At 43.3% G+C, this 18,441-nt stretch overlaps 1 protein-coding gene across 2 annotated transcripts; it reads left to right on the top strand.

Moving 5' to 3' along the window:
• Positions 1-414: 414 nt before the first annotated feature.
• Positions 415-17,346, top strand: ubash3ba (ubiquitin associated and SH3 domain containing Ba). 2 transcript variants are annotated; one of them, XM_083693285.1, is made up of 15 exons: positions 415-526; positions 745-926; positions 10,054-10,107; positions 10,519-10,705; positions 11,216-11,414; positions 11,621-11,790; positions 11,902-12,110; positions 12,289-12,433; positions 12,574-12,694; positions 12,897-13,019; positions 13,375-13,467; positions 13,642-13,786; positions 13,935-14,041; positions 14,196-14,305; positions 14,499-17,346. In XM_083693285.1, exons 2-15 carry the CDS (start codon positions 799-801, stop codon positions 14,634-14,636), a joined length of 1,929 nt encoding a protein of 642 aa, XP_083549411.1. In that variant the 5' UTR covers positions 415-526; positions 745-798; the 3' UTR covers positions 14,637-17,346. The 2 variants fall into 2 exon arrangements, with proteins under 2 accessions (XP_083549411.1, XP_083549412.1); XM_083693286.1 differs by having other exon boundaries at positions 415-926; positions 11,935-12,110.
• Positions 17,347-18,441: the final 1,095 nt, after the last annotated feature.

Raw genomic sequence — 18,441 nt, 5'->3', positions numbered from 1 at the left:
TTTCTTCCCCCGCAACACATGCACACAGACCAGATGTTGTAGTTTAGAATGTCGCCACGAGGTGGCGTGCTAACATTGTCCTTTCGCTTATCGTGGTAGCCTACAATCACGCCTAGATTTTAAGATACTACCATGATGATTCATGGTATCATAAAATAAACTCAGATTTCCATTTTATAATTGTTTGTACCTACATACTCCACATGCCTCGTTGGCATATAGTCTGCATGTTCAATTAGACACACAAGTACAATACTGTAGTAGGTCATTGCGTTATATTGTTTCCAAGCGCATCTTTGCTGTCTCTTTAAGGAAAAGGGGCGGTGTGTAGATCTGCAACCTTTTGACAGGCTGGACCTTCGCTCACTCAAAATCCATTCATAAATAAGACATTGTGAAGAGAAGAATCATAGTTGCAGCGTATTATTCATTTCAGAAAATATATGTATTTGCGACCGACTACAAAAGACTCACGGCAGCAAAACAATTTCCATCCCAATCAGCGTATTTGAATCGGGTCGATGTGGTGAGAGCAAAATATGTGACTTCCGACTAGTGACCCCCTCCCGCAACGGTTATGACTTTCTGTGCGTGCCACCAGGAAGCTTGGCTTATTTTGTGTTCAGAACATTTGGCAACAGAGCGCAGCCTTGGTCTTCCATCCTCTAAAATGGTTTGTCGTGTGCGTCTCGTTTAACTCAAATAATCCGCTGATTTCGATGTCTGCCGCCTCCATCTTTCTAGATTTATTGAAAGTAAGTGGAACCAAGGAGTGAAATACAAATGGAACGGTGAGTTATGGCAGCTAAAGAAGATCTTTACACCAAAGTCACCCCGCGGAGGCAGCGTCAGAATCGGCCGGGCACTGTCAAACATGGGTCCAACCTGGACGTGCTGCTGTCCATGGGATTTCCCAAGACCAGGGCGTGAGTATCTGACCAAACTGAAACACTATCCAGTCTCAAGCTAAGATATTATTTTTATGAACTGGTGCGCAGCTGTGAAAACGTGCCATAACTGCGCATTTGAAATAAAAAGGCTGACAATTCCACTGTTGTAGGGCACGAGAGGTCTAGAGCTGGTCATTTGACTTACAATGTTGTCCACATATTATTTTGTGAAAGTTTCTTCCAGCCTCAGATGTTGCCTGCTCCATGGCACATCTGCACATCTCCAACATCACAATGTGACAGCTGTGTTCGCGCGACATACCACGGCTATTTGCGCGTGTCAAACTCTGGTAGCTATTCAACACTGCCGCAGGGATTATGGGTCAAACCCCCTGTACTCGCACATGCCCTCACCGACCCACTATAGACCATAGAGGTTTTCGTGTTAAATAGAATATACCACACTTTCCTTAGACACAGACTATTGAGCCCTTTCATGTAACAGATTATGTTTGGCAATATTTCAGAGATTCTCACAGTTGTCATAACTGTAAATCCTTCCTCATTGCTATGGCATTATCTTTGGAGGAGAATTGTCCAACTAAGGCCAAATGTCACTGTGTTTTATAATCCCAGCCACAGTGCAGGAGGATGCTAAAGCAAGACATCTCAGGATTAGGATTTACTAATACTCCTCATTGTTACAGAAAATCTGCTGTCTGAAACGTAGTGCAGCGTTACACTGCTGTTGCCACAAAGTGTGTGTGTGTGTGTGTGTGTGTGTGTTAAAATAATTCAGGTGAAATTGCACTTGAAACAACCTTCCACATTACACTTGGATATTGAATAGTGTGATTGGAAGAAATACAAACCCCTTTTTAGCCAAGGATTGTCAGTGTATAAGGTCAGTAGTCTGATTTGCCTGACTAAACACCCCTGTGTTAAAGATTAGCATGAATACTGTTTCACATGCTAGGTACTTCCAAGTACCCCTCACCGGATGTGAGCAGCACAGATGGTTTTGTCATCCAACTTTTTGTATGCAGAGAAAAAAAGAAGAAAGTGAAGGGGTAATTGCATTTAATTGCACTAAAATTATGGCTGTTCAGCTAAACAAAAGAGGACTGTAGATTCTTGAAAGTGTGATCTAAAGATTACAGAGCTCTGAAGATAACTAGAGCTGATTGTTTTGTCTGCATAGCATTTGAAGGTGAAACGAATCAATCATTTTACCTACTGTATGAGGATAAGAAAATGTTTTCCGGGAAAACTGTATCAATGGCTTTGCCTGTGATAGCCCTGGGGGGGACAAGGGCTCCTTTGTGGAGGAGGGTTGAGTAAACCAATGGGAAGAATGATTCACACAATCCTACTGTTATATGGGAGGAATTCCTGCTGAATCATTTAAGTATAGAACAGCCAATCAGTAATGATATAGCCGGACAGACACTCTCACAGGACTGGAGGAAGTGATCATGATCCTCAGTGTTGTCAGAGTCCCAAAGAAAAAGGATCCATCTGAGAGAATGACAATGTCTCTGCTGTCTGTTTCCTGATTCTCAGTTTTAGGTTTTGCTTGTTTCCAAGAAGAAAGACTGCCTGATGGACAGAGGTTCCTCTGGTTGAAAGCTCTTGTGGTGGAGGTGTGGTTGTTTTTGAGTGTGGTGGGTAGATGGGGGGGGTTTGACAGTGGAAAGGCTGAGATTCAGTCCCCAACGCTTGAGGAGTCTTTCCAGTCTCTCCCTGATGATGCAACCCAGAGAAAGGACTTGCACAAACTTTCCATTTACAGAGGAAAGAGAAAGTATAGTACAGGTTGCCTGGCCTATGCCTTTTATATTTTGAATTTTGCATCTCAGTACAGTGCCTTCCCCTAAGAGCATAAGTGGTGCAAGAGTCACTCCATTGCCTGTAAGGTCTATAAGTGGACAACATACAGGACCCCTCAGCAGAACTGAGGGGCTTAGGAACTGAGTTAGCTAGGTGATGTGAGATAGCAGTAGAGTCCAACTTTGACAGTTTGGTGAGTTGACAGTTTTATTCACAACTATCTTTCTTTATCATTTCCCTCAGTTTGGTTGAAGTGTGTGTGTGTGTGTGTGTGTGTGTTTCAAAGATGAGACTGACCACATGTGTGCATGAGTTTTGAGTCTCTATGTAGATTAATACAGTCTTGCTTGTGAGTGTGTGCATGATGTATGATTCTGTCACAGAGGGTGATGCCTTTCTGATAATGTATGTGTAAACTGCACACGTGTTTAGGCCTATATCCTTGTTTGTTTGTATGTATTTGACAGAGGAGGGTGTCTTTGTGTATTGGAGTGTTTGTGTGTGTGTGTTTATAGGGGAGCCATCTGCCTAGTCTCTGTTGCCACAGTAAGTGTCCCTGCACCAAGCTGGTAAGGCCCATCCCCAGTCTGTTTCCACACTGAGAGCCTGTGGGCTCTGGCAAGGCTGTGTGTGCAGCATATTGCAGATGGCTTTCTGAAATGGCCGGAGAGTAATAGGCTTTTAATTACACTGCCTGATTACATTTGGCCCTTGGATGACACAACCACGGGGCGCTAAAATTCACTGGCCTCAGCTCTTCTTCATCTCTTCTTCCTCTTCTTTTTATTTTTCTCATTGGCCTCTCAACATTGGCGATTTAACTTGGGCACTATCCTGTGTTGCTATATTGTGTTAAAGAGATAATTACACTTGTTAACCAAGAAATATACATTGTAGGTACATTTTGAAATGTAACAGGGTGGTATTAAGGACTTGCAACTTAATGCAAAATTGCCTGTGTATTTAATGCATTTTAAGACAGAATTCTTTGGTGATGAGAAAGTCATCCTTTATCCCTTAACACATTCACACTTGCACTCAGTGCAGATGTGTGGGTTCTTGTCACTTGACATAATTAATAATTTCCTGGAGAACTAACAATTTCCTTCATGTTATTATTAACAAGTTTTTGTTACAAGCCATTTTCAGGTTGAAAATTGTTGTCTATCTCCTCCCTTGTTTTACCTTGAACAGGCAATCTTCAAAGGCACACCTTAGAACTTCCGTCACTGTTTCAGTGATTACATAACAATAATGCAGCTAGATGAGGTTTTTGTGAGAGAATTGTAGATTAAGATCTTTTTTTAAATGCTCCTCCAACTATTAACTGCGAGCTAGAAAACAACCTGCACCTCTTTTTTTATTTGATTACATTTTTTTGAAAATATCTCAGTTGTGGGGTTATTTCATAGATGCAGTCAGACATGAAGGTTTTTGGCTTGTGAGCTATTTGTGTTTTTCAAACCTAAAGCACAAGTTTCAAACCTTACCCAAGCATTACCCAAACTAACAAACACTCATATACTGTATACATACATTTACACAGTCACAGACACACACACGCACACACACACTCGCAGTTGTCCGCCCACGCTTGCAAGCTCTCTGTAAACTTGTATTCAGAAGTTTGTCCGCCAAGAGGAAGTGGCCCGTTTCAGGAAGTGGTTTGTGACCTTTACAGAGTGCTGGGGCTGTTGGGACATAAAGGAACCCATATGTGCTGCGAGGGAGAGACGCAGCGGTGGGGTTCAGGGGATAGTGTGGGGGAAACACGGTGCACATACTGACTCAATGTTTTAGAGACGGGACAAGATACTCGTCTTACAAACTGTATTCTGTGTCTGTCTCTGTCTCTGTCTCTGTCTCTGTGTGTGTGTGTTTTTAAAGTGGATGGTCATCTTTAGGGAAAGTCGTGGTTTCAGCTGAGAAGGCTCCTCTCTGTGAGCAGGCTATCACTGCTGAGGACGGCATACTGTATCTCATTCCCATTTGTATCCTCAGATCACGCTGAAGATGTTTGCACATAAATAGTAGTCAAGTCAAGTTCATCTTTCTTATTATCCCAGAGGGCAATTTGTCTTGCAGGCAGGGGCAACACAACAACACATATGTGCACAACCATTCTGATCATGCCTCTATTTTTTTTAGATAAGGCAGATACTGTATCATGCTGCATGTTTTGGTGAAATGTTTGTTTTAACAGTACGTTACTGAGTACAGTACACTGTGCTATTGTTTAGTTTTGTTTCCTCTCTCAGCTTTCCAGTTTCATCTCATAGGACTCAGAGGTTGACCACATTGCGAGATAAATGAACATGGACCAACAGGACGGATTGATGTTCTGTACTGACTGTCTGCAGAACAGCTCACAGAGGCACTAAAAAGGGTGCATTCAGCCAACAGTTCCCTGAGAGTAGAACACCACACAAGCATGCTGTAGAGATTCAGATCCTCTAGTCTAGTAGTCCATAAGGGAACCTGTCTCATGTGTGTGAGTGCATGTGTGTGCGCGCGTGTGTGTCTTATGCTTGTAACCAGATCTGCAGTATGCTCTTTAGGTCCACTGAGAATAGAGTCTGAGATGAGATATGTTTTATTGATCATTTACAGTTTTTGTAACTTCAGCATTACATGCATTATGTCGGAGAAAGAGAAAAGCTAACCAAATAGTTGCTTTTGAAATCAGCATGTTTGGTTAATTGTGTTATCCTTTGATATTTGACAATCAATCAATTGAGCTCAGACCTGGCTGATAGTCTATGTAGTCTGTTTTGTGGTTGTAGCAGTTATATTAATGTAATCTCCATGAGAGGTCACAATTTGTAACTTTAGACAGTTATGACCTGATGGATTGAATCTTGTTGCTGATGCCTTGAGATTTACTAAGCCTTTGTGTGAATCACTCCTCCTTTGCCCTGTTTGTGAAATGCTTTCTGGCTTCTTGTAAATTGTCATGTTTTTTCTCTCCTTTTCATCTCCCCCAAGTGACTGTTTAATATTCAGTGGATCTCTTGAGTCACTCATAAACATGTACACTACACATTTAAACTCACAGGCACAAAGGTTAATTCATGTACACATACTTTAAATTTCCATGCCATCAGCTATAAGGATCACTTCATTTTTTTCCATTCATTTCAAAACTTGAATCACAATACAACACTGTGTGTTCAGGTATGACAAATCTGGTGGTTGTGGAGGCTCTCACCAGCATGTTGGACAGGCTAGTTTACATCCATATGTTACTGTTATACTAAGTTTCCTTTCCCATCAGTTTACTGTCTATTCAAAACAATGCCATAGAGAGCTATTTTTAGTACTTAGTGATCCTACCAGCCTAACATATGTCTCTGAGTAGAATAGGCTATGGAGGCATTGTGTGTGTTGAACACTGCTCATTTAAATTTTGACACTTACACCTCCTATATTTTAATCTCTCTCTCTCTCTCTCTCTGTCAATTGAATGGTATCACCCTCTGCCTAGCTGTGCGAGGCGTGTCCTCTCTGCCCTGTGTGACAACACAGCTCTGTCTCCTCTCTCTAAAAATTATGAAGTGAGTGTGTGAGAAACAGCGGCAGTGGGGTTTATACTGTTAGCTTTGTGAGAGAGATACCACTGATGGAGACACTGTGGCCCTGGATGGGAAGAGAAGGCTTGTTGTTGACAGCTCGCAATTAGTGCACAATGTTAGAGACCGGATAACAAAGATGTCTCACACAACCAATTAGAGGCTGAGCTTTTTTGTCCAAATTATATTTCAGTGAACAGTATGGGCTTTGTGTGTTTTAATCACAGAGGCCCAGCACGCCTTGCTCTTCCCTCTCTCTATCTCTCTTTGTTCTTCTCCCTGTTCACTCTCTCTCCCTATCTCTCTCTGTACATTGTAGCAAGGTGTGCCACATGATCTGATGATTAAATTCACATTAATTCCTTCCTGAGCAGTCTGATGAGGAGGTCACTTCCTGAGTGTGTCTCATTGAGACAGATCTTTGGGGGTGATGATGTATTTACTGAAGCCTAGAGCAGAGCCCATGTTATTCTTAACCTTTTTAGCATAATCTTTACTGAAAGGTCGGCCAACAGGAACAAAGTAACAGCTGTTGAAAAGGCCCTAAAGTTGTGGAGGAAGCCTTCTCTTCTGCTCAGTTCAGATGCCTGGTCCATCGAGCCCAGGCTGACGGGGCAGAGAGAGGCCAGCTGTAGGGAGGGGCACTTCCTCTGTCGATGGGCCTGTTCTGTTCTGGGGAGGGGGTTTGGAGGTCCAGTTTAGTCTTGTGTTGTGGAGTGGACTGGAGGAGTTTTCTCTCCACAGTCAGTGTGATAAGTGGTCAGTGATGTGTGCTCGCTGGCAGCTTTGTAAACAGGAAATGTGGATTTCCCCATAGAGCTGAGTCAGTGAGGGGCCAGGGGGACTGTGTGTGCATGTGGTCAGTAGCTCCGGTTTTGGGGAAATTCACCTGTAGCATGTTAACATTTTTAACAATATCTATGTTTTTTTTTTGTTTTTTTTTACACTATCTCTTTCATATTCCAAACTATTGACCTAATCAGTGTCATATTAATACTTAAAGCACAGCTCTAGCATACTCCTACTCTGCTGTGGTACATTGATGCAATGCAAACATGCATGTCTACAGATATGCAAAAAGTGACATATACACACTCACAGAACTACATAAAGGCACAATCCAAAATTATTGCTCCCTATCAGACTGCACTCCAAGTTTTTTTCATCCCTCCCTCGTCTTGGTCAGGAAATGCAGTTTATAAATAAATCATTCAGTTCCTGCTTGGAGCCGAGGAGTTGGGGCATAGGTTAGAAACACAGTAACTCAGACCAGACCAGCACAGACTGGAGATGGTGATAGGCTAGCCTAACAGGTGTGCCATTCTGTGTGGTTAATGTCTCTTAATGTGGTAGTGTTTTTGTGTATGTGTTCATCTTTGATTGTGTTTAATGTGTATGTGTGTTAGTCTGTGTGTTTCTGTTGTGTTAGCACACAGTAAGCAGAGCTGAAGTTGACCTATCAAGGCTGTTGGGAGCATCTTCATTGGTTGCGACTGTTGACAAAATCACTCACCTAGATTACAGTGTTGGTGTTGTGGTGGTAGACCTGTTTGATAATCTCATCTGGATTGACTCAGGTTGACTCAAATGTGAGTCGATCAAATAAGATTGTGTATATAAGATTATGTGTGATGCCACATTCTAATGTTGGGGCAGCACCCTACTTTGTAATGATGTCAGTTATGTCTGGATGCCTGTAATCCTATCATTAGCATGCAGAAATAGGAAATCCTCTGATCTCGTTTTTCCTCTCGATGAGGAATCAGGTGGAATCTATGATTGTGTGTGTGTGCGTGCATGTGTGTGGGGAGTCAGTAGTTCTAGTTTAGGGAAATGCACCCATAGCATAACTGTTTTTTTCTTGGGAATGTGGGGGCCCAAGTGTTTCTTTCAACATATGTCTCAGTGTTTTCTTTTTTTCAACGTTATATGGAACTCTGAGCCGTCTGGTGTGGTGCTGTAACCAGGGCTTTCCTGTCCCAGCATGCTTTGCGATGGCAAGGCACACTGCCCTAGGGGTTAGGGGGCTTTGCCGTATCTAGGGCCCTCTCTGTGGGGCAGGTTTAAAAATAGCTCATTGAGTGTGAAAACCAAAGTTGCACTACATTCAGTGGTATGTTTTTACTCAGGGAGGAGATGGGGTCACATAGTGTTGTGTCTCCACACTGAATAATCCTCAGATGTTGCCCCACGCACCAACAGAGTGACTGCTACACTCCTCTGAATAGTTTACTGAACTAATGAAAAAGAGTCTGCATAATGCTGTTTCTCACAGTTGTTGTTTCTCACACTGTGCTGAACAATGGTGATTAGAACCTACCTGTGAATGACTGTACAGAAGTGGTCTAACCTTGAGAGGAAGCGAGAAAAGGAGTCAATGTTCCTCCGTGATACTACATGAAACAAATCTAGCTCTACTACAGAGCACTCAACTACCATAGTGTATCTAGCTCTCTATCATGCAGTAATACCTTATAGGCTAGGCTTATGTTCATGGCCATTGACAGGGATATAACATTGTTGAAGCCATGGTGTGTCTGTGTCTGTGTCTGTGTGTGTCTCTCTCTCTCTCTCTCTCTCTCTCTCTCTCTCTCTCTCTCTCTCTCTGTCACCACAGGGCAGACTGGGAGGTGTGTAAACTGCTGTGACACACGGTCACACTCAGAGAGGGCCTAGGCTGTTTTAAAAACTTTTCTCCAATATTTGCATGTCCTATTTGTCTGACATAGGTTAAGGAGTCTCTAAAAAAAGGTAACAGTAGTCAGTAGCTTGTGATGTAGTCAGTGAGGGCTAATGGAGGTGTTTCTGAGTTGTAGTTCAGTCCTGTTGGGACCCTGGGTAATGGAGTCCTCTCTGAGTTGTAGTTCAGTGCTTCTTGGCTGAGCCACTTGGATCAGCATAGCAGAACTCCCCACGGAGGCACTTTGAACTTGCGATTTTAGAGGTCTTAAAAAAAAGAAGATAATAATTAGATTCAAAGTGCTCATTAACGCTAATGTAATCAGCTCTTTCTCACTCAGAATTTAAAAAAAGCCCCAAGATGTTAGCTGGCGCCAGGAAAATGGCACAGTTTCATAAGGATAGCTTTTGAAATTAGATTGTGTATGCATGGATTTGAATGGTTCTACTTCTTTCTGTCTATCAGGTAGTTAAAACAGTAAGTGTGACTGTAGTGACATTCTGACTACTGCATATTTGCCTTCATATCTTTTCTATCTAATTACATTATCACAGCCTCTTGTTTGTTACATTAGCATATCTCAAGTTAAGTGACTCAGGAAGTGCTTCACAGTATCTATGTGCATTGCCAGTGAGTGACCATCATTTTGTGGTCTGATCTCCTCTTGATAAACAATGAGTGTAAGATAACAAGCGTGTGAAAGTCCCCTCCCCCCGCTAGCATGTGTTCAGGCAAGTGTGACAAGGATGCTGTGGTGTGTGTTAAGCCTGTATAGGTAATAGACTATAGTCATTGTAGTTATGTTCAACTCATAATAAGCTCTGTATTCATAGAACTGGCTCATTTGAATATTTCCAAAGCAAACAAAATCTAGAGGTGAACTGCTCCTTCACACAGTGATAGTGTTTAGTTTAGTGATAGTAGGTATCATAGACCTCTGAGCCTTGTAGCATGCTTTACAGGCTATAGCAAGAGCTCCTGAACACATAGCTAAGTTCCAATAAACATCCTCCGGAAAAGAGACTATTGATTTTGTGACTGCACTCTCTCTCTCTCTCCCTCTCCCTTCTCCTCCACACTGCAGGCTAAAAGCTCTGGTGTCCACGGGAGGCAGGAATGTTCAGGCAGCCTGTGATTGGTGGGTAAACACACACACACACACACACACGCACACACACACACACACACACACACACACACACACACCGTTACTTACTCTAGCATGATTGAATTCTGAAAGGCCTGGTCTAGTCATAAAAGCCTTGGTACAGATGTAACTGAACTCCTGACCACACTGAAGGCACCTCTATTACTGTATCACTGCTGCCCTCTGCTGGACATAGAAAAAATGCCACCCCAACCTCCAAATCTTTGCAGACTCTGCAGCTGTATAAATAGAATAAAAAATAAGGGAACAAACTTCAACATTAATTAATGGAAAATTCGTATGTTATTTTGACACACACACTAAACCCATGACCCATGCTCATGGTTGCGGGTGAATATACCCAGTCCCTTGTGTACGAACTGCTCCCCCCTTGTGGCCCAGGCTGTTCTCCCATGTGGATGACCCATTCCTGGATGACCCCCTGCCCAGGGAGTATGTGTTGTACCTGCGCCCCAGTGGACCCCTGCTCCACCAACTCTCCCACTTCTGGCAGCAGAGCCGCCAAACCTGCGGCAAGAACAAGGCCCACAACATCTTCCCCCACGTCACCCTCTGCCAGTTCTTTATGGTGAGCCTCCTCCCTGACAGGGGGACTTCTGCTCCTGTGTGAGGTTAGAATGGAGGGCCATGATTCAAGTCACTAGGCTATGTACAGCAGGGGAGGCTAGTGGAGGTAGAAATTGGAGGACGGGCTCATTGTAATGAATGGAATGAGGAATGGTGTCAAACTATTCCATGAATTACAATGAGCCCATTCTCAGATTTCTACCTCCACCAGCCTACACTGATGTACAGTATCTTCGTTACAGAGTTCTTGACTCTGCTGTGTGTGTCAGGGGAGGCTAGTGAAGGCAGAAATCGGAGGATGGGCTCATTAAAATGCATGGAATGGAATGAGGAGTGGTTACCTTTCCTCATTCCATTCCATGCATTACAATGAGCCCGTCCTCCGATTTTTGCCTCTACCAGCCTGTGTGTGTGTGTGTGTGTGTGTGTGTGTGAGACAAATTGTACTGTGACACTGAGTAGGTATGTGCTGCCTGTCTGTTTATGACTGCTGATTCTCTGTGTTGGCCAGTGTGAGGATGGGAAGTTGGAGGCACTGTGTGAGGCTCTCCAGGCTGTGGTGGGCCAATGGAGAGGACGCTTCCCCACCCCTCTCCCTCTGGAGCTCTACACCTCCTCCAACTTCATTGGTCTCTTTGTGGAGGAACAGGTGGCCGAGGTGCTCAAGAGCTTTGCCTCTGACTTTGCCACCGAGGCAGCAACTAAAGCAGGTTAGACATCACCCTCTCTATCAAGAAGGTGGAGAGTAGGCTGCAAACAGACTACGCGTCACACACACTGAAGCATGTGGTTGCCAATCCTCATTAGAGAGGAGGGAGGGATAAGTGAGTACTGAAATGTATTGTGGGGCAGAGGAGAAACTCACAATAATACCTGCAGTAATATCTGTTATGTTTCTTGTCTCTATCCCACTTAGATGTCCATGTGGAGCCCCATAAGAAGCAGCTCCATGTGACCCTGGCCTACCATTTCCAGACCAATCATCTGGCTGCGTTAGAGAAGCTGGCCAAGGGTGTGGACGTTTCGCTGGGCTGTGATTGGCTGGCTGTGCTCTTCTCCCGGGACATACGGTTCGCCAATCACGAGGTACAGTATGATGGCTCCCGCCCCTATTTATGCTAAGTGGTACCATCTGACTCTCTGACTGACTAAATCTGGCCTCCTGACCTTGTGACTTGTCTGTGACCCCTGATACAGACGCTGCGTGTGATGTACCCGTATCTACCTCAGAACGAGGACGAGCTGGAGCTGGTGCCAGGGGACTTTATCTTCATGTCCCCGGTGGAGCAGGGCAGTGCCAGCGAGGGCTGGGTCTTTGGCACCTCTCTAGGCACAGGGCTGTCCGGCCTACTGCCTGAGAACTATGTCAGCCGTGCTGATGAGTGTGACACCTGGGTCTTCCATGGGTAAGGACCAGGGGCATCACACCCACCAGACCCAAAACCAGCACTGCTCTTGGTACTGACAATGGATTAGAATCTCTGAAGCAACAGTGTCATCCAGTGGGAATTTATTTTCTGCCTCTTTTCTACCAGCAATTGATATATGAATGATATTATCCTGATCTTTTCAATCTTTTCCTAGGTCTCATTCTTTTCTAAACTGTGCCTCACCATCAAACACCGGAGGTGCAGTGGGTGGGCTGTTATTTGACGGACAATTGGATGGCCGTTTCCTTGACAACCTTGGAGATCCATCCAGTCACAGTGTTCTCTGTCCACCCATCCAGGTAAAGTTGTGAATGTATTTGGGTGTCCAAACTTCATGGAGTAAAGTACTATTATAACGCTATGCTACATCATTTGAATACAATATTAAAGTACTATTTACTCAAAATACTATTTTAAGTGAAGAAACCACATTCCCCAGATGCTGAGGCCTAGCAGTCAGTCTTGTCTGCCTAAGAGGAGCCTGTTTGTGTGTCGCCATGGCGAAAGAATGGATGTGGTGTTCGGGAAACACTGGATCACTCAATGTTTTGATGCCAAAGGTTAGATGAGATAGGGGACAGTAAACATTCTATATAGTGGTACGAGTGCACCTATATCATACTCTCTTCTATATTGTTCACTTTTCTCTCTGGGTCCTGCTTGCGTGTGTGTGTGTGTGTGTGTGTGTGTCTGTGTGTGTCTGTGTGTGTCTGTGTGTGTCTGTGTGTGTCTGTGTGTGTCTGTGTGTGTCTGTGTGTCTAGGTCGATATGTTCGCTCAAATCTCAACATGCCATCCAGCTTGCCAGTTAGGAGTGGTGGATACCGGGACTATGATAAAGACTGTCCAATAACAGTGTTTGGCTCCACCCAGGCCCGCCTTGTGGGTAGGTACACAATTGTTCTGACATCCGAAAGAAACAACCTGTGAAAATGTCTATGAAATAGAACAACAATTTCATGTTTCAATCCTGCCCTTCCTTCATCTGTACTTTTATAGACTCAAATGTTGATGTTATTTGTATTAGAATATTTTATGCACAAATTATTTTATATTGTAACGACCCTGTATAATGCTTATTAACATCTCCACCAAGGGACTTACCTTTGTTGGGGCAGTAGCTAGCTTGGCCGGTTGTTCGACCTCGCTTAGCACAAGCTACTCTACTCATTTGCTACAATATACAACGCACGAATGCTGTTCACCACATTGATGTATTTGTGATCATGTGCATATTCCAGGTGAGGCCCTGTTGGATAGTCACTCCGTGATAGACTTTGTGTACTGTTCGCCCTCTCTGCGCTGTGTTCAGACTGCCCACAACATCCTCCGAGGTACCGCTCAGAACCATTACCTGAAGCAACAGTCATGGCAGCCTCACATCACTACTGCGTACTGTATCATTAACTCAATAATACAACTTTTCCTTTCCCTCCCATTCCAACCACCCCCCCCCCCCCCCTCGCTCTCTTCCACTCCTCCACTTCTATCACTCCTCCCTATCCTAGGTCTCCAGCAGGAGGGGACGACTAAGATCCGTGTGGAGCCGGGGCTGTTTGAATGGACTAAATGGGTGTCAGGCACTGCTCTACCTGCCTGGATCCCTCCCACTGACCTGGCTGCTGCCAACCTGAGCGTGGACACAACCTACAGGTACACACTACTAAGGGTGATGACACACAACAACATTTAGATTAGCTCAGTTGAATCCTTGTTGGTGCAACCAACCCAAAAACCAAGCTCTGTGTGGTTGGGATTGACCTAAAGCTAACCAAGTTCTTCTTCTCTCCATTCTCTCTAGACCTCATATTCCCATCAGTAAGTTGGGGGTGTCAGAGTCCTATGACACCTACATCAGCCGGAGCTTCCAGGTGACCCGGGAGATTCTGACAGAGTGTAAAAACCTGGGTAAACTGACAACCTGTCTGTGTGATAATGGATTTGTGAAGTAACACTACACTGCACACTGTCTTCTACTTTGTGAGTTAGCGTGTGTCCGTATTTACTGTAAGTAATCGTATTTGTGGCATGCACGGCTCTGGTCGCTCCTTCTCTCACACAGGAAACACGGTCCTGATCGTGGCCCATGCTTCCTCCCTGGAGGCCTGTACTCGCCAGATGCAAGGCCTCAGCCCCCAGAACTCCAAGGACTTTGTTCAAGTGGTTCGAAAGGTCAGTCTGCTTTCCTCATGTCTCTCCAGAGATACAGTGTCTCTCTCTCCCTTTCTGTCTCTTGTTCTGTCTGTCTGTCTGTCTGTCTGTCTGTCTGTCTCTCTCTCTCTCTCTCTCTCTCTCTCTCTCTCACACACACCACTGTGTCTCTCTTGACCCCTCATACACATGTTTCTTCTCCCTCCCTGTTTAGATACCGTATCTGGGTTTCTGTGCGTGTGAAGAGATGGGGGAAACAGGGGTGTGGCAGCTGGTGGACCCGCCCATCCTGCCTCTGACGCATGGACCGAATAACAGCTTCAATTGGAGGGAGACGCTGCTGCAGGACTGAGGGCCTCGCCATCTGCCTCTCCCTCCCCCAGTGGTCCAGAGACACAATGCTAACGCAAACATTTCCTCTGCTAACGCCCCCACACGCTATCAAACCAGACCAAAAAGCCCTGGCTTCCATCGCAGATGCTGTGTTAACACACTCATTGAGTCTATATATATATATCGCAGCATTGATATGTGTATTAGACAGTGTGTGTGTCCAAATGCACTGTTCATGAATGAGGAGGTGTAGTGGTCAGAGCACAACGGAGCTTGAGTTGGCATTGGATTGGACAGGGTGTCACTCCTTTATTTACCCCCCTGTGCCTCTGAATGGGGAAATGCTTCGAGAAAACGTGTGACACTTCAAATGCAGTTGTTGGTCACGAACAAACTCAGGTTTTGTGTCATGTCCCAACTCTGAGCATCCCAACACTTTGGGTCATTCTGAAAAAAAACATGGCTGCTCTCTCATACACTGTGACGAGAACAGGAGACCTGCACAACAACAACACTGCTAGAATCTTCCATGGCTCTGAAAATTCAAGTTCCATTCATTTCACGTGCACAAACCCTCCTCAAAAAAGCACAAAACTATAACTGACCCTTGACAATCAGACAAGAGACAGCTGGCACTTGGTGGTTTAGGGTCGAGTTGGCTTCGTTCAACCCTTCAACCATTCTTTAACCAATTCAGTGTACCATTATACACGTTGTTTGTTTGGAAAGAGTTTAAAAGTCAAAACAAATATTTGTAGTTCACCTCTCTGTTGAAGAGGCAATAAGTAGGCAAACATATTTGATAGGGGTTTCTTTCATTTCATTAACTGTCAATGAACAATGAATAATCCATTTACAAGTTAACTTGCTTCCATAAAGCTGAAATGAGAATATTGCTTTGCAGTTTGATATCTTTTTTTTTTTTTTTTTTTTTTTAAAACATTCATGTTAGGGTTAGGTTTAGGTTTACTCTGTGCAATCTTGTTAGATGACAAAGTGTTTGTGTATTTGTAGCACAAGTGAGGACATTATATGCAGGCACTTAGAATTAATTATTGGTGTGCAGCAGGTATGTCCAAACATTGAAGGCAGAGTGATGGTGCAGTGAGCAGTTACATACATATCAACCAGTGCCATGTGTTTTGTGGCTGTTGCAAGACACACTTAGGATGTAGCCAACTTTTGCAATCTGAATTTGAATTAGTATTATCAAGGCAAAAATAAATGGAGATTGTTGACAGTCCCAACAGATTTCCTTAGAAGGATTATTGAGTTTTTATTTCCTCTTTGTTATGAGCAGTGTTACACGGCATCAGCATATTTTCTGATTCTTATTATCTCTCTTTCAAAGTTTCTTTTTTATTCGACTTTTTTTTATATGACCTGCTAGAAATGGAGACTTGCAAATATGCAATGTAACCTAACATTCTTTTATCTTTTCTCCCCAACTTCTCTCAAACTGTAAACTACTAGCAAATAGTTTACCAAGCAACACACCAAGCTAGATGTACAGTAAGCCGTTCTATTGTTTCCTGCATTCAGTTTCACTTGAAAAGAGGTTGTCATGATCAGCCACATCAGAAAGATAATTGCTTCCTGTGAGACAGACTGTCTCTCTTTTGCAAAGATTCAATAACATGTTACTTTCACATAATGCCAAACTTTCCTCATATGTCATATGTAACATTACCTGTAACACTGGTGAGTAACTTGTAACTGTAAGCTAACCTTGTGCTTCCAACATGGCTGCAAACACAATATGCTATCAACAGTGGGAAAAAACATGAACATGATGAGTTAGAAGTAGCGTGATGGAAATGGCACTTCTGTAACAGGGAGATTTTTTTCTTTCTCTCTCTCTCTCTCTCTTTGCTCCCCCCCCCCTCTCTCTCTCTCTCTCTCTCTCTCTCTCTCTCTCTCTCTCTCCTGTGCTCTATGCCTTCTCTTTGCACAGAGAACAGAATGCTCTTCTCAGGACTCCTTGTCTGTGTTTGTCAGTGATGGTGTCATGGATCTGATATTTAAGTTTTTTTGTATATGTACCCCTGTATGTGATCGGGGGCATCACTATGATTGATAGATGATATACTGATTTTGGGGAACTCTCATACAGAGGGGTCATCAATCAAATGTCTATAACAGCCGTGATGTGAAAATGTTTGGTTTCTGGAATGAATGGTTTGATGAATGAGTGAATAATGAAAAAGTATTTTATTTGTGTCTGAAAGTTCCACATGTAAACCATGCTTAAATGTTTTCCCCATGTTACTCTCACACTGTTATGCTTGAGTTTTCAGTACTACATTAACAGAAATGACAGTCTTCCCCACATCAGTGTTGGCTTGTTGTGTTGTTGAAAGGGAAAAAGAGATGAAGTAAATAAATAACCACCTCCTCTGCTCTCTGCGATGAGTGAGACGGCTCTCACTGTTTCCACAAGTGCTCTGCATGCAAAAGGGGAAAATACAAGCTCACATATTCAATGTAATCTCTTTACTTGAAAAACAAACTATACATTAAACAGAATAAAAGTCATGTTAAAATGCTTTTATGTATTTAAATTATTGTTTAAGATTTATGCATTACACAGTGTTCCAGAAAATAGTGTATTATATTTTGTTGCAAATGACTGCCTCAATTATTAAAATGATTGTGAAAATTATGATAATAATGTACTGCTTATGAAATCTATAAATTATGTTGGCAAATAAATGTTCTATCTGCATTGATATGTGTGACTTTTCATCATAACTCACTGCTCATGTACACTCACTGAGCACTTTATTAGGAACACTGTACTAATACTGGGTAGGGCCTCCCTTTGCTCTCAAAACAGCCTCAAATCTTCGTGGCATTGATTCCACAAGATGTTGGAAACATTCCTTTGAGATTCTGGTCCATGATGACATGATTGCATCACGCAATTCATGCACATTTTTCAGGTGCACTTTCAAGCTGTAAATCTCCCGTTCTGCCACATCCTGGTGACTGAGAAGGCCATTGAAGAACACTGAACTCATTGTCATGTTCATGAAACCAGTTTGACGACTTTTGCTTTGTGACATGGTGCATTATCATGCTGGAAGTAGCCATTAGAAGATGGGTAAATTGCGGCCATGAAGGGATGAACATGGTTAGCAACAATACTCAAATAGGCTGTGGCATTCAAGCGATGATTGACTGGTATTAACGGGCCCAAAGTGTGCCAAGAAAAGATTCCCCACACCATTACACCACCTCCACCATGAGAAGGTGTACAGGTGTTCCTAATAAAGTGTTCGGTGAGTGTATATTGTGGTACACACACACACACAGCTCATTTAACCTTACTGCTCCTTCAACTAGGCTACTAGTGAAGGATATGGGGTGTTTGCTACTACTACTAATAAGCGCCACTAGGTGGTACTGTATGCCTACATGACTGAAGAGGATTGTCTTTGTAGGAAAGTTAGGCCAGCCTACTATGTACATTTATTTTCCAAGCAAGGAACTTTTACTGATGAGTAAAGTACACAGCCAATGCAATTTAACATTTCATTCTCGTGTCCTATGTTAAAGGTATAATCAGTGACAGTAGGCTAAGAAATAAATTCATGAACAAAACGTCGCATGTTGGTCAGGTGTTGGTCAACACAGCAGCAGGCGCCAATATCGTCCTAGCGGCAATTTACCCGCGAAAACTCTCTCTCATATATTCATGATTTAATAGACCTTCTATCTCAAATTATTTCTCAAAATCAATCACTTCAACTGCAATCCACCAAGAGTTCCTTTCACTCACGAAAGCCCTGTCAAGATGCTCCGACAGAAATTATCTCAAGGTA

Source organism: Argentina silus, assembly GCF_951799395.1.
Source record: "Argentina silus genome assembly, chromosome: 2".
Lineage (NCBI taxonomy): Eukaryota > Metazoa > Chordata > Actinopteri > Argentiniformes > Argentinidae > Argentina > Argentina silus.
This window is presented reverse-complemented; position numbering and strand designations above follow the sequence as displayed.

Excerpts from the sequence above, each read along its gene's own strand:
- ubash3ba (XM_083693285.1), top strand. The coding sequence starts at position 799 with ATGGCAGCTAAAGAAGATCTTTACACCAAAGTCACCCCGCGGAGGCAG. Across the intron at positions 10,108-10,518 it reads GTTCAGGCAGCCTGTGATTG|GCTGTTCTCCCATGTGGATG; the intron begins GTGGGTAAACAC and ends CTTGTGGCCCAG. Across the intron at positions 12,111-12,288 it reads GACACCTGGGTCTTCCATGG|GTCTCATTCTTTTCTAAACT; the intron begins GTAAGGACCAGG and ends ATCTTTTCCTAG.